General features: G+C 39.8%; 1 protein-coding gene across 1 annotated transcript in view; it reads right to left on the bottom strand.

Annotated features, from left to right (window-relative positions):
• PTPRG (protein tyrosine phosphatase receptor type G) overlaps nucleotides 1–22622 on the bottom strand; it is a 3415981-nt gene that overhangs the window by 1758629 nt on the left and 1634730 nt on the right. The window contains exon 3 of the mRNA XM_044077514.1: nucleotides 9772–9951. Coding sequence (XP_043933449.1) covers nucleotides 9772–9951 — 180 coding nt within the window. The remainder of the gene's footprint in view (nucleotides 1–9771; nucleotides 9952–22622) is intronic.

Below are 22622 nucleotides of genomic sequence, written 5' to 3'. Positions count from 1 at the left end.
ATGCATTGCATATCACACATTTGATGTTAATTCATGTAGTGTAGTTGATACATTTGTGAAAAGTACTAGAGACACCAGGGTTGCAAGTGCATAGGGGAGAGAACATACTGCTGCATTGTAAATATGTGACATATTTTTCAGTTTGTTCAGCTTACACATGTTGTTTCATGACATAAAGAGTAAAATGAACAGTAAACAGCATTAATACATGTTAAATTTGACTTTGCATAGCACAGCAGCGAGTTTGTGTGATGGTTGGCAAAGTATTTGTGCATGTGAAATACGCATTCCATTATTTTCCATGTTTACACATAGTTCAGCAGTGTGCAAATGTGAACCACATTGTTAAAAGTCTGACAGTTAGTACTGTGTGTAGGAAACACACCCGCTGCTTAGCGGACTCTGTGGCAGCAGGTGTAAATACACTAATACATTTCTTTTTTAGCCCAGTTGATACAGGGTTCAAATCCAGGTGCATCTAGCACTTTTAAATAAACAGTGATAATGCAATTACATCAATTCTTTATAGTACATGTGTTGCTGTGTGTTATTATTACGCAGAGGTAACTTCAGCATTTTAGGGCCGCTCGCCACCACTTGGCATTGGTGCAGGATGCCAAACTCTGCTCAGACACAGAAACCACAAAGTGAAGGGATCTATTGCTTTTTCTGCTACTTGTGTGTGTTGTGGGTGAGTCTAGTTGTATAGCCAAGAAGATACGTGTAAGAAATCGAGAGCTATGTCATCATCATCATCTTTCGGCTGTTCCTGTTGGGGGTCGCCACAGTGGATCATCTGTTTCCATTTCTTCCTGTCCTCTGCATCTTGCTCTGTCACACCAACCACCTGCATGTCCTCTCTCACCACATCCATAAACCTTATCTTAGGCCTTCCTCTTTTCCTGTTACTTGGTAGCTTCGCTTCATCCTTAGCATCTTTTTCCAAATATACTCAGCATCCCTCCTCAGCACATGTCCAAACCAACTTACTCTTGCCTCTCTTGCTTAGTCTCCAAACCTTCCAACCTGGGCTGACCCTCTAATATACTTATTCTTAATCCTGTCCACCCTCATCCCACCCAGTGCAAATCTTAACATCTTTATCTCTGCCACATCTAGCTCTAACTCTTGCCTTTTTGTCATTGCCACCGTCTCCAACCCATATAACATGGCTGGCCTCACTAACCTCTTGTAGACCTTCCCTTTCACTCTTACTGGTACTCGTCTGTCACAAATCACTCCTGACACGCTTCTCCACCCACTCCATCCTGCCTGTGCTCTCTTCTTCACCTCTCTTCCACACTCACCATTACTCTGAACTATTGATCCCAAGAAATGGAGAGCTATGTATGAGACAATATTTTTTTTTGTGGGACACGTGCCCATTTTTTTTTTTTATTTAGTAAGAGAGGAATGCTGGTTAAGGGGCATAAGTATGTCTGGGTCAGGTAAGTTGGGTAGGTGAGGAAGCAAATGCAAACAAGACAAACAAGATAAGAGACAAGGATGGTTAGGGACACAAGTTTGTAGGACACCATGACTGGGGTGAGGCAGGAGAAAACCCAGACTTATGCCCATCAAATCTGAAGACAGTGAGAATCAAATCCTCACCCACTGGACTGTCATCACTGTCCCTTTACTCTGCTGGTGGCTGGAGTGCTTCACATCTTCTCCTCCTACGGACCATGAGAGAGAGCAGCCTCTCCATCCAGCGTACGTATACACCATGACCCTACAAACCAACACAGGCATTTCCTGGCAGGTGATGAAATCTCCACTTCTGCCACTGCTCCCGGAGGGTACCACAGCAATAGCTGCCAGGGCAGTACTACCCGAGGGGACAGGTACTGCAAGGGAAGCAGAGGCAGTGCTGCCAAGTTGGGTCCCAGAAGTGCTGGGAATCTGTGCTGTGGCCAGTGGAGCAGGGGCAGGCTGATCCACTAGGGCTGACCTACCTCACTGTGTTGTGGAGCATTCAGTGATGTGGTACAGATGGATGACATGGAGACTTTTTGACGACACATAATAGAAAATGAAAAAAGAGAGATAACCATTGGGGTGAGAGAAAAAAGAGATACTGCATTGTATGTGGCATATGATGGTACTAATTTTAACACAATCACACAACTATGTTATTTGAAGTATGACATTTAATTATGTCCTAACAAATACACACTATAACTACAGAATGCTGATAGCAATCCTTGAAATGTGCATATGTTGCAAATATGCATGCTCCAATTATACAGATTACAGTTAGCAGCAGGGCATTTGTGTCACATGTATAAAGGTTAATTTAATGTAAATATTATTTTAAAAAATGCAGAATTATATAGCTGTGATTCTTGGTATTTGAACCCACAACCGCTGACTACAGTCTAATATTTTACTCCTAAAGCTGGTTTGTGCTACAGAGTAATACATGCATATTTGCTTTAATTGACATTTATTTTTATTAATAAGCACACACAATTTGCTACAACTGTATAAAAAGCCCCAAAAAACTGTCTTTAACCTGTAAAGCTACAGTAACACTTCTCTTGGACTGCATACAAACCACTTACTTCCAACAGTCTTATGAGCCTGTCTATTGAACTCACATTCGCTGTGCAAAGAACAGAAGAGAATTATGCAGAGTAGTCTCGCCTATTTAGCTTTCTAACCATTACAATTACACTCTTATGATTATACTTACACAGCTGAGGAATGTCAGCAGTCTCAAATTCATTCAACCAATGGTTGAGGGAATCCCTTTTACATCTGTGTAGGTCATTAAAATGATGCCCATACTGATATCTAATGTGTAGGATTCCAGTAGCACTAGATACAGACTGAGCCAAACAATTCCACACCTCAGATTTGTACTGGGAGTCAGGATGGTTCCCCTGCAGAAGCCTTTGGCTATGGCGCATTCTCCAGATAGACTCCTGGACACCCTACCTCTGTGCCCTAAACTGGCCAGCTTCCCCTCCTAATACCAGACATGTCTAATATCCAAACTACAGCTATGGCAACTGATGCTTTCCCGCCAAATCCAGTTATTGGGTTTACAGGTAGTGTGCAACCCCGAGCAATGATGCCAACTGTGTTTGCGAGATGTTAAGTGGAGCGCAGCAGTGCCAAGCAGGGATGAAATAAATACTTGAAACTGGAAGGTTAATCTAAGACTTGGTCTTAGTTTGAGGGTTGCCTGTTGATGTAGCTTGGAAATATATATTGGAAATTGGGATGCAACTGTTAGGAGAATTAAGATTGCAGACATGCACTGGGGGCATCATTGTCATGACCTGACACATTTGTTTTTGCCTTTATACACTGACAAAATTAATTTTCATAGTGTGAAATTCAAACCTAGGCATAAGGGATGAAACATTTACTTCCACAGAGTTGGTTTTCCATCTTTGCTACAGAAGAAGTGCTGCTCTGACATAGTCAGGAATCATTCCTAAATACAGGAGACAGTTTGAGGTGTTCATGTATGTGATCTGACAAGGTTCTTGTATATAGGTCCAGTTGTGTATGTGTGTTATGTAATTGTGAAGGCCATGCAAGTCAAGATATCAGAATTATAATTACAGAAATATAGTAGACAGTATACCCTCAGTCACACATCTGAAAACACAATGAGGGTGTCTTATCCCTCATACATATAATTCATATCAGCTCCACTACCTAAATTGTTATAAGTGAGTGTGAAAATAATGGGAAGTGGAACAACAGTAAAAATGTATAGAATATCCTGTATTAGAACCTAGGATCATGTGCACGGTAGTCCTACACTTACACCTGTTGCCACAAAAATGTTAAAATAGTGCTTCTCTTTTTTTCAGTTCATTGCTATAAACTACACTGTCACAACAGTAAAAATAGGTTGCACACCCTGTACTAGAGCTCAGGACCATCTATACTCCAGCCCTACACTTACACCTGCTAACAGAGGTCTAGTTACATGGCATTTCCATAATTTCCTACTCATTCTTAAGTTCTCTGTGTTAACCGACAAGCATTGCCACTTACCATGTTTGCTCAGTGCTCAACAGAATTAGCTGAATGTATCCGTTTTCAATTATTGGGTGCCTAAGTCCTGTCTGCAGGTGTTGAGGAATCTTGCTAACCACCGTGCAATGCAGCTAAGCACAGCTGAGTGAATGAAATCAAAAATTACAACAATGTACTGTATTGTTTTCACCTCTGCACTTTTACAGATGCCTTCCTTGTCTGCAGGTGTTCTGTCTGCTTCCTGGTTGGGCCACTAGTCCAGGTTTGCATGCTAAGCTTTGTGCAAACAAATAAGCACAGCCAAACCTGATATTCATTTTCTCCATTTTCCTTGTTTGTGCTAAGCTGCATTTTGTGCAAACTATGGTCAAAAAATTAAAGGAAATGAAGAGGAGCTATCTACGACACTACAAAATTTTTTTACATAGGTCTGGATTTGAACTCTCACGATTTAATGCAGGGAAAGAATGCCCTTGGCCGTTATGTGGATTTTGCCCCTTTCCCCTACTGTAGAGCGATCTCGGAGTTGGTATATTAAGTTAGGAGGGTGTGGGGGTCACAGCCCCCCACATCAGCCCCACACGCTTATTTTGGTATAAATTTTTTTTTTTTTTTTGCGGCCAAGGAAATTCATTCCCAAAGTTAAATCTGCCATTCGCTGTTTTAATTTTTCGAAATTACCAGGTCGACGTTTACGTATCTGCTAACCTAAACTTTTGATCAGGTAATTTAGACGCAAACTGAACTACTACCTTTTCTGTTTTATCTGGGAAGAGTTATTCTGCAGTTATGTGATACTTATGTGCATTACCCTTCTGTTGTCTTTAGGACACCCAGGACTATGGCACCCAGGCATCTCAATCCCTGAAAACCACCCTTCAGTGACCCTGAGAATGAGGTCATTGGGGAAGCTTTTAGTCGACATGGTGTCTTTCTGCTTGAGAGGGGACATGGAGATATGTCAGGCAGATTGCAAATTTGGCAGCAGATAGTTGCAGATGGCAATGTAGTAGGTGCCCACAGCAGGATATATAATCAGTTGCACCATAGGGCCACTGACATGATCTCATCAGCAAGGAGAAGAGCAGGTGCAGTGGCCTGTGATTCGATGGGTACCTAGGGGCCTGCTACAGAGCCACCACTAACAGCAAATTAAGTATTCCTGTCCACTGTCAGGGATCCAGACAGCTCCCAGGAAAGTGCAGAATAGCATGCCCTTGACACTCATGCTACTGTTTCAGGGACAGCAAGTATGTCCCAAGAGAAGCTTCCACATAGGCTTTTGTATCTCAATTATTAAATACTGTTTACAGTAAAATATTGACAGCAAAATATTAGTTCTATTTAACAAGAAATTAGTTGGGGAGACTGAATAATGCTGCAGTTAACACATTCTGATTGATTATACATGGGGCTTAGCTTGGGTTCGTCATCCAAGTTCTTTTTGAAAGTATACTTAATGGATATATAAAGGGCAAACAGTTGTACCCCCTGTGTTACTGTTAATTGTGATGTTTTTCTTAACTTATGCTTAACTTCTTCAAGGACCATCCAGCATAGGAAGCAGACCATCATCTGTACATGGTAAGCCAAATATTTTTATGTCAGCACTGATGAGCAAGTCAAAGAAACATTTTAGTGTGCGATGTTGATGTCAGGACTGTGTATTCCCGTATTGTCTGTCATAATAGCACCAATGTTAGTTTGTTAGCATATGTAGGACTATAGTAGTGTAGGTATTCATTTTTCCTGTGGTTGTTGCTTATCACAGGTGATCCTGACATTGGAAATGTGGGACTTCTACCACCTGATGTCAGAGTATCAACAGACTCTGATGGTGGTGAAGGTAGCCAAAGAGAAGCACAGTCGGGTGGGGGGGGGGGGAGGTACAGAGGTTGAATAGCTGAGGTGGACAGTCATTCTCTGAAATTCTATTGGACACATGGCTTACACCTACCCATTCCAGTGAGCCCTCAGATACTGGACAGTTGGAGGGAGAGACAATTGATCAGGAAAGTGTGGTTACTGCAGCTTCAGTGCCTGTTGAATCTGGCCGTAGCCAAAGTGTAGGAGAGGTGTCATGCAAGAGGGTTGTTAGGCATGCTCAGAAGAGTCCTGCTGTCCATCCTCCACCTGACCCAGGTGTCTCTTCCAGTGCCACTCAACATATGTTTAGGGCCATCATGGTGGCACAGGCACGTTCCCATAGGTCCTCCAGAGAAATGCTTAGGATTATAGATGTGGCACTGGCTGACATGTGTGACTGCCGATTCAATCGATCAGATGAATGACATGTTGGAACAGCCAGTCTCTGTAATGGAACATCCGCTGGGAGGGGGACAGCGTCCTCAAGGGTGTAGATCAACCACAACATCTGCTGTTTGCTAATGTGGCTGTGCCAGATCACGCTCCCATAGTGGAATTACTTCCACTGCTCCATCAGTGGTTGAGCTGTTCACACCCAGATGTGGCGGGCCATGGAGTCGTGGTCCTGGATGCCGAGCTCATCAGACAGACATCAGTCACATTCAGGTAGCAGAATTACATCTTTGCATCTGACCATGGGTGTGGATGTGCCACTGCAACTCCTGGCAACTTACCTTATAAATCCAGCAGCTGCAATAATTTTAGTTCACGGCTGACTCTGTCTGATGCAATTAGTACACAGCCATTAAATGGGTAGGTAAAGGCTGTGAGCATTGTCTAGCATCAATGTTACTATATGTATGTGCAGATTAGGAAGGTTTTAGGCCATTAGGTGGTGAGTGTGCTACATGTTTTGTCTTAGCCAAAGCAAGGGCATATTGAGCATGCCTACATTTGCCTACATCCACACCAGCTTGCTGGTTCCCCCACTGACTCCTCACCGGTGTGTGGCTGTGGTGACCTTGCCATTGGTGGTGTGATGTGTGCCCTTTCCCTTGTTGATCCTACTGAAGCTGTTTTCTCAGGATGAAGTTGTGCAGTAAGGCACATACTGTGAATATTTCAGTACATGTATGCGGACTGTACTGCAGGGCTCCCCCAGATGTATCTAGGCACCAGAACTACGACTTCAGCAGCCCAAACACACACACTGACATTTCTGGTTTAAGCATGTGCCTCATTATGGCATTCTTCAGGAGGTGTGTGTGCATAACCTGTCCCCCTTCCATAAATGACCCTGTGGGATACTCCCCCTAGTGTACATCTGATACAGTTGGGAGGTGTGCCAGATATATGAGCTGTGGTAACTGCCTGGGTTGCAAGCACACACGTTCAAGATGATTCCCTTGGCATTACACACGACTTGGTAGTTAATAGAGTGAAAGCCCTTTCAATTAATGTACAGTCTGTTGTGTCCCCTGGACATATGCCTTACTTTTTATGTGCGTGCAATCTATGGCACCCAGTACTTCAGGGCAGTGTGCTACAGAGTAGAACTCCTGCAGATTTACGGGCCTATCCTCAGGAGTACAGGGAAAGCATATGTGGTCAGTGGCATGTTGGAGCATAACATTCAAGAACCGATGGAGGTTCTTGGATGCTGGTCCCTGTGACACTCCCAGCATGTCCCCTGTTGTTCTCTGAAAGGTACCTGTAGTTAAGATTCTAAGTGCTACACATACCTTTTTCTCCAGTTGGATGGGTTCCCCTTGGTTTGCTCTGGGTCTGAGTTGAGGGTGACAGAGGTTGCAGAGTTCTTGTAGTGTGTTGCTATCCACCCTGTAGCTCTCTACAATTTCCGTGTCATGTAGACTGTGATAAGTTAGCAGGGTCTGAAAACTCTTCTTCTTAGCCCTGGTCTATCACTGGCAGTAGCAGCACAGACTTCAGTCTGTTGCACATACACATGAATTAAAGCAACAGCAGCCCCTAACACTGTTTCTGTGCAGACTCCTTTCCGTGGCTGTATTCCAATAGGTTTTACAATTCGCAGTGAAAACCAGCACTGAGTCTACACGGTTGCTTTACAGCTTGTTGAATAGCTCCTCCATCTTGGATTGGTTGATTAGCATACAATTCAGCTGCTTATGCTGCAGTTTGCATACCATGGTGTTTACCTTGTTTGTGTGCTTCTAAACACCATGGAGAGCCACTTACTGACTCTAAAACAGTTTGCTACCATGTAGGCTTTATTGAATCTGGCCATCAATTTTCTTAAAAGGACAAACTTACATGGACTATAATATATTTTAAGAGTAGCTACAGCAATCATTTTCCCACTTCCAACCATGTGATACCATCACGTGACTGATCACTTCAGCATGTTCCTCAAATGTCTTTTGGCCCCTTCCATATAAACTGGGTAGTTCCTGCACACACCTCTCAGTTCTTTCCTACTATGTCTCTGAAAAGATATTTATACCTTACTGATATGAAAATCTTAAAAGCGACACATACAATCTGTTTCACGGAAGGCAAAAGCAGAATTTAAAGTGGACTACAAGCTTGCAAAAAGTTAAGACTCTGCAAATAAATCATCATGGGGGAAGGAATGTGAAAAATAACAAAGAATGTGTTAAGACTGACACCTGGGTGTCAAACCTGCAGTAAGTAGCCCAAATAACTTTTCGGCTTTACTCTGAAATGTGTCTTCACGCAGATCTTGTAAACAGAACAGGATGCTAAAGAGACTAAAGTCAGAAGGCTGCAGTCACTATAAAAAGAAAAAAAATAACTTGTACCAATATTCTTCAGTTTATTATGCATCACAAGATGTCTAAGTAACGAGTACCACTTTCCTCAAACTGTACTTCATTTTGGAGTGTTTTGCGAACGTAGGGACTGAGGCGTGGATCACATCAGTATAAATTACCTTTACGTTTAAGATGAATGAGTTGTGATCGTATAGTGGTTAGTAGTGGTAGAAAGCAGTGAGATTAGCCACAGTGGTGGATATGACTTAACTTCCCCAGTGAAAGGTACTGCATCACTTTCGTGCCTGAAGTTGATGGCAAAGCTGTTGTTAACTTGATTTAAAATGTTTTGTGTTCCACTGTTCATTAGCAAAGCAAACAAATCGCACTTGGTCTTTGTAAACGCCTTTGGTCTGCCCACAGAGAAGCAGAATTGTCTACAAACATCAAGATTACGTAATCTTTGCCCTTGTGGTCAGGAAGGTTAACAGTCAAGTGTTCTGATTCCAGGGCTCCATTCCCTTCCCTCCCAAAGAGAAAAGTAAAGATATTACTAGTAGTACTTCTACGTTACAGCACAATCTCTTCTTATTCTTTGACATAAAGTGGGAAATACAAAGTGAATGCCAGAGGGGCTCGTTAAGGTGTAAAATGAAGAGTTACAAAGGAAGAGCATGTTTCCTGCTAGCCATGGGGTGAGCAATGAATTAAAATGACATCATCACAAAGGAAAACGTGCAATGGAAAAACAGCTAGATTCTTCCCCCCTGTGCAGTGCAGGTTGGGAATAAGGGGAGGGGGCTGGCAGCCAAGGTGAAATGTGTATGCTTACTCCTAATACCTGCTGTGGAAGGGAATGTCCTTCCAAGGGTCTTGATGTTCCTCCACAAATGTATTCCTATTTTTCAACAAGTTGACCTACTCAGAAATGTAGGCATTTTGTTGTTCTAATGGCATACACATCTCCATTTCTTCCTGCTCTACAAATATATAACTTAGTTTGGTATTCAAGACCCAATAGGCCAAAGCTTGGCTTTTTTCTTTTAAGAGGTTAAAAGGGTATAGGTATCCTCTAGATGTCTAGAACTGTAACCCAGAGAAAACAACTCACTGAATATGTCACAATATCACATCTTTACACAAGTAGACTTACCCGTCTTGCCAGTATTTTTCATCCACGTCTTGTTCGATGATTCATTATCAAAACCATCTAGCTGTATCTCCTGGTATTCACTTTTAACCTGTGCGTTCTGATCAATAATATCTGTAGGGGACTGCTGACTGCCTCTACAATGGATATTTAATGCTGCCCAACTATCCGGACCATAGGCACCTATAATAATAAATAAAACATTAAAAAAAATTTAGCAATTATCTTAAACTTGAGAAAAAAGCTTTACATTTTATAAAAAATTATTCAGTTACAGTCACAGACATTTTTACAATCATTACTTGTGAGACGTTATTTATAATATACTGTGAAGAAACACACAAAGTCATAAAATACCAGGATTTGCAGGCAGAAATGAGGGCAATGTAGAATAAAGTTACCCAGACAGTTCCAGTAGGAGCAACGGGTCTTATAAAAAAGACTTTACAATCATACTTAGATATGTTAATGACACAGTAGAGAGTCAGTTATCCAGACCAAATGGGACCTAGGGTAGTTCAGATAATTAAACTGTTTGGATAATCAAACATATAATCGAACTGGATAAAAAATTCTGAAATCTTTTTATTTTCTGCACGTAGGAATACGCTTTTCAACCATTCAGCGATTCCAGTGGACAATAAAGAAAATTTTTCACATACTAGCTGGCTACAAGCTCAAAAAAACATGCTCAAGCGAATATGTATAATGTTTTGCATATTCAAACTTTATGAATTTTCCTACCTGAAAACTTTAGACGGCTGGTTCAGATAACTGCCGTTTCGAATAATCGACTCTCTACTGTACATGTACGCACAAACTGCAGGATGAATCACTACTGGGCACAATTTGGGTGCTGCAAAGAGCACTTCTGGCTAACATCAAAGACTGAAACAATACTAATTTCATGAACTTTAGTCATACTTAGACTTAGGAATGTGGTCCTTTCCCGTCATGGTATTAAAAATGCAGAAATTCTGATTTTAACACACATTCCATGTGCATAGCAGTACAATATCAACGATTAAGTATTTTTGTACTTTGTCCAAAATAGTTGCTGGCTAGATTATTACATTTGTAAAATGATTAGAAGGTTTATAACAGAAAAATATGACTAATCAATGATGTAAATGCAGAGCTTTTAGCCAGTGAAACAGCTAGGTTTACTTTTGTCGTGTTAAAAAGTATACTAGAAGACATAAAAAGCCAGTGATAATTGGATTTTGATGTAATGAAAGCGTAATGAGCTGAAGGTCACTTCAAGAAACACTGAGGTAGCCTGTAAACACAATGATATTCTGGTCATTAATTAGATCAAACAATTCTACAATGAATGTTGCTTAGCGGTCATTAGTGATGTAAGCATCTAATTAAGGTTCCTGCAGGGTTGTTGTCTCACCTCGATACATAATGTCACTGCACTAATACTGTCAGAGGAGCACCATTAATATGTTTGTTGTGTGCTGAGTCTCACTTTCTACATACACGTCTTCCATGCGACATACCTTTCCCCTGCCTCATCTGCATTACCAACTACTTATGTCCTATTTGTATAAATAAGCATTTTTCTACCGCAGGTGTTTGAATTCAAAATTCCACCAAAGCAACCACAGTGTCATGTGCTTTGTCCCCCCCCCCCCCGTGTCACAACTATTCAGTCTTTGAGGACAAAACAGTGTAACTTAAACACCTCGTGCAGCTAAACAAAATAACCTTACAGTGTGAAATGAATGAACTCAGTAATCAAACCGACTAAGCCTTAACTTCAAAGCAAACATACATGGAATGATAATATTTCAAACTTCATTACACTAACAGCAAGGAATAAAATCACACTTTCTGTTTAGCTGCTGTCACATTTTATGCATTACTGACTTCAGATCAACTTCATTACACAGTCCCGTAAGAAAAGAATGTAGTAAATGATATGCATCTGCATTCAAGGTTTCTCAATAATAAGACTGCAGCCCCCACTATAAGTGGTGCCTTTTCAAAGACTATTAAAAGTCAAACTATACTTCATACCAGTATCTTTGCAAACTGTAATTTAACTTGCTCTCTTAGGTTCATAGGTAGTACTAGGCTATCTGCCCGAGGGCATCTATAAGCCTAGCCAGAATGTGTTGGCTTTCACCGCCCCCTTAGATTAGTTTCCTGTGCCTCTCTCCAGCAGAGCCATTAGTTCCCTGTGCCTCTGTCCATAGAGCCACTGCAGTGATCCCCGGGGTAAATTTTCTGTTTCTCATCCACTCGTCAAGGTTTCTCTTGAAGAGTGTTAGTGAGGGGCTCTGCCTAATGTAGACTGGAATCCTGTTCCAAAGCATGGGGAGTCTCTGGGACAGGAATCTATCTCTCCAGCATGTCCTATTTATCATTGTGGTGAGGTTTAGATCCCTAGAGCGTGTGGCTCTCGGGGATTTGTTTTTTTTAGGTGGAGCATGTCCATCAATTCTGGGTTGGACATGGCTTTGTATGTCAGGCAGAGATCACTCTGAGTAAGTGGTATGCAACCAAGTACAGCTGGAGTTTCTTCAGTCGGGATGCATAGGGAATCTGTTTGAGGCCAGTAATCCTCTTGGTGAGGTACTTCTGTGGTCTTTCCAGCTGTTGCAAGTGTCTTGTAAGGTACATCCCAAATAGGGCATTGTACTCTATGATGGGTCTGATGAGTGATAAGTAGAGGGGCACAATAACCTCTTTTGTTCTAGATGTGAACCCTTTTGTGATTAGGTGGGTCACATAGAAGGATTTTCTAACCACCTTGGCAATATGATTATCAAAGGAGAGATTTACTATCTACTTGGGTCCCCAGATCCCTTATTACATTTTCTGTATTTAGGGGACTTACTGTCTCTCTTTCTCGGTATGTTCACCAATGTTATTTGTAAATACACTGGTATGAAGAATTGTCCTCGTCATGACCCACATGTTAGATTTTTCTTTAAATATACACATTATGCAACATACTGGGTTTTCTTAATGTATTTTTAGTTTGTGACATTACAGGTTATGATAACATATTCTTACTTTTGTGACATCTGCATTTCTTTCATATATAATATCTACCATAATAATTTACTTACGCCCCTTATTACAATGGGCTGTGCCTAGTATGACACAACCTGTGGATAATTACGCATCCTTACTAGTGTATGTGACTAATGAATTCCTTCATTTCAAAGGGTTGGGCAACTTCATTTTGCTTTTCAAGATGATAAAATTATTACTGGTTTGAACCTTCTTTATCCCCCCCCCCAACAACAGTGCCACGACTCTGGTTAATGAGAAGAAATACATAACTGTGAAACACCAACTAAAAGTGTAGTACCAGCAAACAGGGAACTTTGTCAGGATTGTGCTATAAAAACAAGACAATACTGATGTTCAGGGGTTTCCTTCAGGAAAAAACTTAACTAATTTTTCATGTTGTCTGTTCAGTCTTTAGCCATGTGACACTTTCACAGCATTCTCAAAAAAAAAAACTCTGTACACTCCAATACATTTAACTCTTTTTAACACAATCCTTCACTTGTTGAATTCATCTAGTCATTCATTTTCCCATAGTATATTCTAAATTCCAGTTTTACAACTTATTTGCTGACTGCCTGCAATATACTTTGCTATTAGTACCAACAGGCTGCCTACATCATTGCTACAAATTAGAACTACTATAAAACTGGTCAGACAAAAGAAAAACTTACATTTATGAAAAAAATGGCATTTAAATGCATCCCATAAACTATCTGCCTCAAATATCTACCTTTGAAAAAATTACCATTTACATCTATCCAAATATTCCATGTTCCTGGCTATATTGACGCGCTGATAAAAAATACACACAGTCTGCCTACAGTGCAATTTGCAAGCTTTAATAGCCAATTTCTGAAGTTTTGTTTTTCTTAACTTGCACACTCATCCACTTTAGCAACTAGTGGTTGCAGCCTTTTTAAAATAAGCTTTAATTAATAAGTATTTTCTTTAAACTTGTACACCCATTATGTTCAGAACTTGCAAATGAGATATTGGCTTTCAGCTGGCAGTCACATTGGAAATAGCAAACCTCAAAATGCAATCCAATTTCTTAATAACGATACTTCCTTTTTCAATTTTCATAATATCAGTTGCATTCAGACAACCTGCAAATGCAGTAAATGAACAGCAAGCTCAAACTGAAGTCAAGCAAGTTCAAAATCTCACTGCTGTTCATTTAATAATTATGAACTTACAGCATTAGCCCTGCCCACCCTTTACTTCTGAAAACTGAAATAAACTTACATGTGCCAGCCACATCATAGTTGTTTCTAAAATCACTCAAGCAGCTGTTCATACATCTCATTTAAAGATATGTTATTCCCTCCCAAAAACTACAAACTTCTGAAAAAGGGCATCATGAAACACGTATATGCAAGAGGTGAATCAATCATCACATTTTAGAAATGTATGAAGTGATTTCACAACAATGTGCACCTAAATGCTTGGATTCATTTTCCACTCCTGATACTGCAGTACAAGATGTAGGGTGCTGCATTCCCGAGTGGGTCAGCCTTCGGATGAGACATTAAACCAAGATCTTCTCAGCCGGAGTTGGTTATAACCCAGGTGAATGCAAGATTCCATGGCACTTATCAAAGACAGCAGGGGAGTCTTCCTGGTAGACCGATCAAATTTCCTTTAGCCAGTATTAACCACCACCTCAGGTCTTCCTGAAAATAAACCATAGGCCCAGTGAGGCCAAGTCTGTCAATAAAAACATAAACAATAAAAAATGAAAGCCAGTTTTGAATCTTTTGTGTAGGGCACGTCATTTCCTTCAACGGACTGACATTCTCTAAGTTACTCATCCAATTACCTTCCCCTAGTTTTACATACATTTCACATGGTGTTTGTTTATATGTTACATGACACATGCTCAAACTGTACAAACATTGATGTTAACAGTCTGAAACACAGCTAAACAAACAAAAAAACCTTTAAAAACCAAGAGATAGAAAAAGAAATCAAATTCCTTTTTATGATCACTAAACCCAATCCCTAACAATACCTCCAGATCAAATTTGTCTGAGAAGTGATATGTTAGGGAAAGGGGTTAATGTGAAGGTTAGGGTTAAAATGCATGGGTAAGGTGGCTGTGCCTAATCTTACTCATGAATGCTAAGCCTAATTCTGTCCTTACTCCTACATCAGCGTATAAAAAAACGTTTATCTAATAGCGCCTCTTCACAAAATACTCGACAGAAATATGTACTCTCCCAAGCATGCATAACACTACCTATGACATATATGCACACTGACAGAAAAGACATCTACAACCACAACAAACAAATCTGTTTGACAGTCATTCTTATGGACATCCATGTACACACACACACACACACACACACACACACACACACACACACACACACACCAAAACCTCTATTCCCTACCCTAGCCCTTACTCTAATCACACATCTGCAAATACACCACTAACCCTATCCACTTACTATAACCTTAACCAATACACAATCTCGCAAATACATACCACGAAATCCATTACCTTACCTAACCCTTCCTCTAACCTAAATCAGATACACTCGCACAAACTCCCATGCAAACCCACTTAATTCACGCATTCTAATTCTGATGAAAATGTCATTTGAAAAATAATCCATTCAGCATCTTTCCCAACCTGAATTCACCATCAAACAAATTGCCATTTGACAGTGCGTCATATCTATAACAAAAATAGTATGCAATGGGTTCCGAACCTGTGGGTCTCCACATTCTAGTCAAATCTAATCAGATGACCTACTTAATCAGGGAGCATTTATTCTCATGTTTTAAACACCTGGACTTGCAATTATATTCTACCGAATGCAATCCAGTTAAGGCCTGCCACATGAAGCCATTACTTTATTACATGAAAATATTTCACTTCTTCTATTGGCTTTTGTCCTAAATCCTTCAGTGAGAAGTATTAGGTCACCCAGAAATATGCTTTCTCCATGCAAGTTCCCTGGCACTGTCTTACTCACCAATTCCAAGTGCTGCCTGCAAAAACTTTATCTTAACTCATCCAGTGGGCCAACACCCCCCCCCAAGAAAACCAACTGTTCAAGTTTACAAAGGAACAACAAAATCAGCACAACTGTTTTCCAAGTAACCAATCTCTGGGTACCAGAGTAACCGGATGATAGCTCCTTTCCAAACTTAAATCCCTCCTCTCAACTTCTTATCATAAGAAATCTGGACAAAGTCAAAAATAATGGAGGAACAAAGGCCCAGAAATAGGGAGAAATTTTAATTACTACACTTATCAGCTCAGAAAGTTGCTAGAATAATTTGTGTTAGCACACATTTTCTAAAGAATATGAAGTCAGAAACTCATATCTCATTACTTAATTACTTCAATTCTCAATGATTTGACCGAAAACCACAAATTTTATGAGGAGCAGACCAATAATATGAAGCAAAAATCTGGACAGTTTGCGAAAATGTGGACAGTTGAGAGGTATGATAAATCCCTGAAATGGGTGCCTTTTCTAATTCCAATAGGTGTAACTATAATAACTGAATGGCAACAATACTCTGGAAATTATACTTACAGTTAGCAGAAGTGAAGCTCTCACTGCAGAAATGCACTGACCGTGCAACAGCAAGTTTCAGAATTTCTTGGTTTACATATGGAATCGCACTTAATTTTTCTCAGTACTGGGTACACAGTATTAAATTTTACACTAGTGTGTCAGTACTCTGCTTCGCATGCCAGCACTTCTGCATATTAGGGTTCACATACTACAATGTGACAGTACAAGTGCTATGTAGTCTACTGAAATCTTGTGGCAGTCACTCCACAACGCGAAATCATGGGATGATCACACTCTTCCTCTACCCACCCATAGGACTCATGGTAGTACCAATTCCTGGGTCTGCACCCTTCGTCAGTTTCACTATTTGAGACCCAATGTTGCAGGCTATCAGTCCTTGGATCTTGATGTGGTGATAACAGAGATTTCATTAGTAAACAGTGGTACTACATGGGTTCTGCAGGAAACTGTAAACACATCTGAGTTCACGACATACTAATGGCTGTATGAGAAATCTGTACAGCTCATCCCCTTCCATATCCTGCATGGATGTGTTCCTTCTCCTTATGGCTATGCAGAGAGGTACAACAATTTTTACAAAGTGATGTCCAGTTTAGAAATTCTCTTACGGTCTGGTTTTGTGATTACAGTATGCAAAAGAAATTCTTGTCACATACTCAAAATGGTCACTTGGCACTGCCTCAAAATGGCCAGTATGACATTTAAAGCAGAAGTCACCACTTTTTGTCAAAACAATGAATATCAGCACCCATCAAAATACTGTCTTGTAAGATGATAGTCTGAGTTTGACTTTTTATAGCCAAAAAGTATGAAGTACGTAATAAAGAAAGATGCATTTAGGGAGGTTTCAGGTTAAAACTGTACACAAGTCCATAGCTCATACAATTAGAACACCAAGACACTACTGTTAATACTAGAGTCCAGTTCCCAGAGAAGTACAATATTACCTTCTCACTAGAATTTTAATTTGGACTTGCTCTGCAGTGGGTAACACTGCATTTGAAACACATTTGGAGGTGTATTAAAAAACTGTTTTGTATGCAGTTAGCCTTGAAAGAAGAAACAGAATAACGTCCGATTTAAAATGTAGCAGAGAAATGCTAATGATGTAATTTAACCACCACCAATCATGTCCTGCATAGATCTGCAATATCACTACATCATCATTTCCTAGGTATGGCTTCTGGTATCTTGCCTGCTGAGTAGTTGGATACTTATAAACTTAAGAGCATCACTGACTACTGGTTATCTCTGCAATTAATTACACACTCTGGCATACAAGTGAATGGGGGGGGGGGTGCCATTGACTTTGTTGCAGCTGGTTCAGTTAGCATCAGGTGATCAAGCAAGCAATCCATCCATCCTCCACCCCTTTTCCCATTTTTGACATGGGGTCAGGGTGTCACCAACAATGACAATCATCTCAAGCCAAGGTTTACACCGTCAGGTGGCTGCCCCTGCCATGGCAGTTCATCCGAACCACACCACTCGTGCACACATACTCACACCTAGGGCTAATATAGTGTCTCCAATCCACCTGCTGCATGTCTTTGGAATGTGAGAGGAAACAGGAGCACCCAGAGGAAACCCACACGAACACAGGGAGGACATGCAGACTCCACACAGAAGGCACCCCAGCCAAGAATCGAACTGGAGAACCTCTTACTGTGAGCTGGCAACACTAACCACTGCATCACTGAACCGACCCCATAAGTCACCGCTAAATGATGCAAGTTAACCAGATATCTGCTGATCATGGAGTTAGTTATGTTACTCAAGAGAAATGCAGAAAGCACAGCCACTGTATAGGGGGTACCCAGGTTTAGCCCTATAATCACAAAACATTTCAAAGATTTCTCACCTTGGTCTCCTGCTACGATAGACTAGATTTTGAGCAAGTTGACATGAAAATGCAAGAGGTCAACAGGTACTCAGGGCATGCAAATGCTACAGCAACCTCCATCATGTTTGTATCTAATGGAATAAATGAACAGTACAATGCATGCAACTACAATTTCGCCTCTGGATAAAATGCTGATTATAAGGCTTTAAAAACCACCAGGCACAATAACACACAAATATTTTATATTACATTACACACACACACGTTTTATATATATATATATATATATATATATATATATATATATATATATACATATATATATTTATGTGTGTGTGTGTGTGTGTGCATGTTTTCATTAAAAAAAATAGCTTTTACCCAGAAACTATAGTGAAAAACTAGTAATATGGATGCAAAGAACTTTTCAACAGAACAGGTGCTTTCATTTCAGTACAGAAATACAAAAGAAAAGTCACAAGGTTCCATAAAGGGTTCACAATATGCAAATATAACCTCTAAACAAAATTTGTTTGCACCATGATTAATGTTATCACTCTACATTTTTTCCCAAGGTTCTTAATTCTTCATTTATTCAACTGTTAAACGGACTGCAACTGGTGACGAAGACTAAACCATGCAGCCTGGTGCTGTGAGGACCCGAGTCACCATGCCTGCCCAACAACTCTGAAACTCTACTATTCATTGGTTCCCAGGTAAATATTAGGCTATCAGTCTGCAGTCTATTACAAGACTAACTAATAAACAGAAGTCAGGTTCAAACCCTGTACCTTGAATCTGAGAGGTAAAGACCTTAACCATAATGACAACCCTTCCCAGGTTTTTGCAGAGAGAGTGGTCAGAGTGCTAGTGCTACATTTTACTCCCAGTCCTGCACTGCTGTTCTGTAGAAACATTACACTGCTACAGCTTCTGCTACACAGACTAGATATGACTAACACAGTAACAGCCCATAAAGCCAAGTTTGGTAAAAATGAAACCTTTGCTAGTAAAGGCCTTCCACTTAATGTTTCTCCAATTCCAACTTCCTGGTCCTCAATAATGACAAAATAATCTGGTGCTCCATGAACTCCAGAGATAAAGTTGAGGCACCTCAGCATTTCTGTCAACTTTAAGAAAAATGAGGTCCATCACTATCTATCCTCACTTTTTCTCTCTCTTTTTTTTCTGGGTGGGAGGGGGTGTTACGCTGACATATATGAAAACTAAGTGAACCAGACTGAATACAAAAACATGGAAATTCTATGCCAAACCCAACTCATTTCTAGAGGCAATATTCTCTGAGCACAGTGCTGTTAAACACAGCAGAAGCCCATGCCTTCTACAGCACTCTGAAGAAAAATAACCGTCACACCACAGCAAACATAGTAGATCTCCTGTTCTATCAGAGAATAATCAAACTACAGTTTCTGATAACAGATCCAATACATTATCTTCTACAACCTTCAGAGAAACATTCCATTGACTCGGGGAAATCTGCAAAATGCTTTAAACCATAGGATTTTCAGCTAAAATGTTCAATTAAGCCATACACTATCGAGCAACGTATTTAACACCCCATGGAAAGGTAATCAAGGTTAGTGTCCAATGGGATTTATACATCCAACAGTGACATGCACCGAATTTAAACCTGGTGCTAACGGCTTACATCTTTTGCCATGCACATTCAACTGCAGTTTTAATTGAAACTGATCATCCACTACAGATTTCAAATTAATTCTTTTCCTAAGTGTCTCGGGCTTCACACAACCCTGCATCGCAAAAACCTATATAATTAGTTGAAGGAAAAGTAGAAGAAAAAAATATTCCAAACCACTGCTATTGATCAGCCAATCGCTGCATCAAACAAACAACAATACCCTTTCTATACCATAGAAGTCCCACTGGACTTAAGTAAATATCGCTGCTCTGTAATGCTACAAGCAGCTGATTACATCATTAATCATTCGCACAATCCATTAACACGCCACTACTTCCATCAATGATTTAAAAACTTTTCTGCATAAACTATAAATCAGAATGTACCTTGGTAATGCCAATGTTCAGTTCTGTGCTTTCCCATTAAGAATGAGGTCAGTTCTGTTTTTCTAAACACATGACCTCATTGCTATTATGTCTTAATGGAAGATACTTACTGAAGAATATTTCACAAAGTAAACACTAATGTATTACTGACTGAAAATGCTACAGTCCTGTGTCGCACAGTGTAATATTAAATGCCAGACAAAGGCAAACAAAACTAAACAGCAAAAAAATGCAAAATCAGTTGGTTTGGGGAGGGGTAGAGGATAGCTTTCTGCATCAAGCTGCAGAGTTACTGATGGGAGTTCTGGAATGAATGCAACTGATTTATGATCAGTCTACAGGGGTTAAAATGTTTCCTACTTCTAAGACTTATTGTTCCAGGAATAATGACACTCTGATCAAAGTCCACAGTAAGCCCTACAGCAAGAAAAGGATTCACTCTTCTCTGGGGAAATAATGCTTTCTCTGCATGGCCGGCAGTGACAGCATAAGTGATAAGTAAACAAAGTCAAAAGATGAGCAAAGGGGGAAGAAAAGTTATTTAAGCTAGAGCCCATACCTCTCAACTGTCCCTGATTTTGACTCAAAAAATTTAGCTCTGTCCCTCTTAATCCCTCAAAAAACTGGTGACTTTTGGAGGAAAGGTGTGAATTGCACTTAATAATGACAACAGTTAACAGTAATAGACATTTTACTTCAGAAAATGTTGATTAATTCATATTCTCTTATTCTGTTAATGAATCAAGTTAATAGTACTGATATTTTATAAGCGTCTCTGCTTGCCCCTGATTTTTTTTCTGGATTTGTCCCTGATTACTTGACAGCTATGCTAGAAAAGTACAACAAGAAAAGATGCCATAGATCACAGTTAGGTGAGAACAGCAGTGGAGATAGGCGGAAGAGAAAATGTAAGTTTTGTTAACCTACTTCAATAGAAAAACAGCTACACCAGTCACAATAGCCAAGCTATGAACAGCAAACTGGGGAGGTGATAACTATGTTTTTTTGTTATTAAGTGTGGAAGGAAGTGTTAGCCCCTCCACATAAACAGTGCAATGAAAACTACCGGAGAAAAAAGAACAAATATTTAGTATTCCATCTCAGCTCCACAAACTGCTTGTTATGGCACTCCTTGAGGAAAAAAAACTTCATCCAGAGAAATGGATTAATATTAAAAAAAACATAAAAAAAATTTTTGTTTGCTTATAAACTGATACTACAGACTGTTAAGCGATGCAGACTCCACGTACACCAATTCAGAGCATCACAGTCTAACATCACACTGCAATACACACACAACTTGCTTTTTTATATATATTACAGCTTCTGAAGCTATGTGAAACAAACCTTTACTTAAGCCAGCTCTCATCATTGGAACATAATACCAAACAATACATGAATAAAAAGATCATAAAGCTGTTTTTTTCTTCCAAAAATTCTGGATAATCCACAGTTGCCCTCTACAAAGGTAGAAAATTGTAAATTCAGAAAATGGTACACGTGGGAGTCATTATCGATGACAAACTACAAACTATCAATTCAAAAATAAGTGTGAAATTATCTCAATCAGTGTCTCAAATGAATACCAAAGCAACATATGCTTTTTATTACAGTGTAACAAGCTTCCTTATGTGTCACAGACATTCCTGTCTTATACCGAAAACCCATTAAACAATTAGCTTTTATAACAATCTGTTATAAATATTCACATTGAATTAGAAAGTGCAGTGACTTCACCAAGTGTGCACATAAACCTGTGAGATGGCCCAGAGTTATTTACATCTGAAGCATCTTTACAGAAACAATGTGGTCATAAATACAATATATAAATATAAAATAATAATATATATGCCAACTGGTATCCTTGCAGTTCTACAAGGAGTTATTACTCACTATGTTTTATTCTAACCCAAAATGTCCAGATGGAGGCATATATGATTCACATGATTTTGAATTAAATTTTGCCTAAGCTTTCTCTTTCCCATAATGCATACCACTCCCTCAAGAGAAGCAATGCTCTGCACTCTTTTTATAAGATCTTTCTCGCATTTACTTAGAATGGCATTACTCAGAAGTATTACTTGCTTTGAGAATCCCTAAGGTCTACAAATCCCCTCAAGTATTACAACCCAGTTTACAATTTTGTCTTGTGGTTAATACACTGTAATAAGCATCCCTTTCTTCTTCAACTACAAAATGGTGTTTAAAGCAGATTGTTAAGAAATTATGGCTCATTTAGCTATCTTCCTCATTCAATTCCTGTTTCTGCCACTGGCATCAGATTTCTTCACTCCAACAATATAAAGTAAAATAACTGAATGTCCAAGGGATCAGGTTTATGGCTCCTACAGAAAGGGAGAGAAAACCGCTGTAAATGGCAG

Source organism: Protopterus annectens, chromosome 7.part0 (genome assembly GCF_019279795.1).
Source record: "Protopterus annectens isolate FY-2018-M chromosome 7.part0, PAN1.0, whole genome shotgun sequence".
Classification (NCBI taxonomy): Eukaryota; Metazoa; Chordata; order Ceratodontiformes; family Protopteridae; genus Protopterus; species Protopterus annectens.
This window is presented reverse-complemented; position numbering and strand designations above follow the sequence as displayed.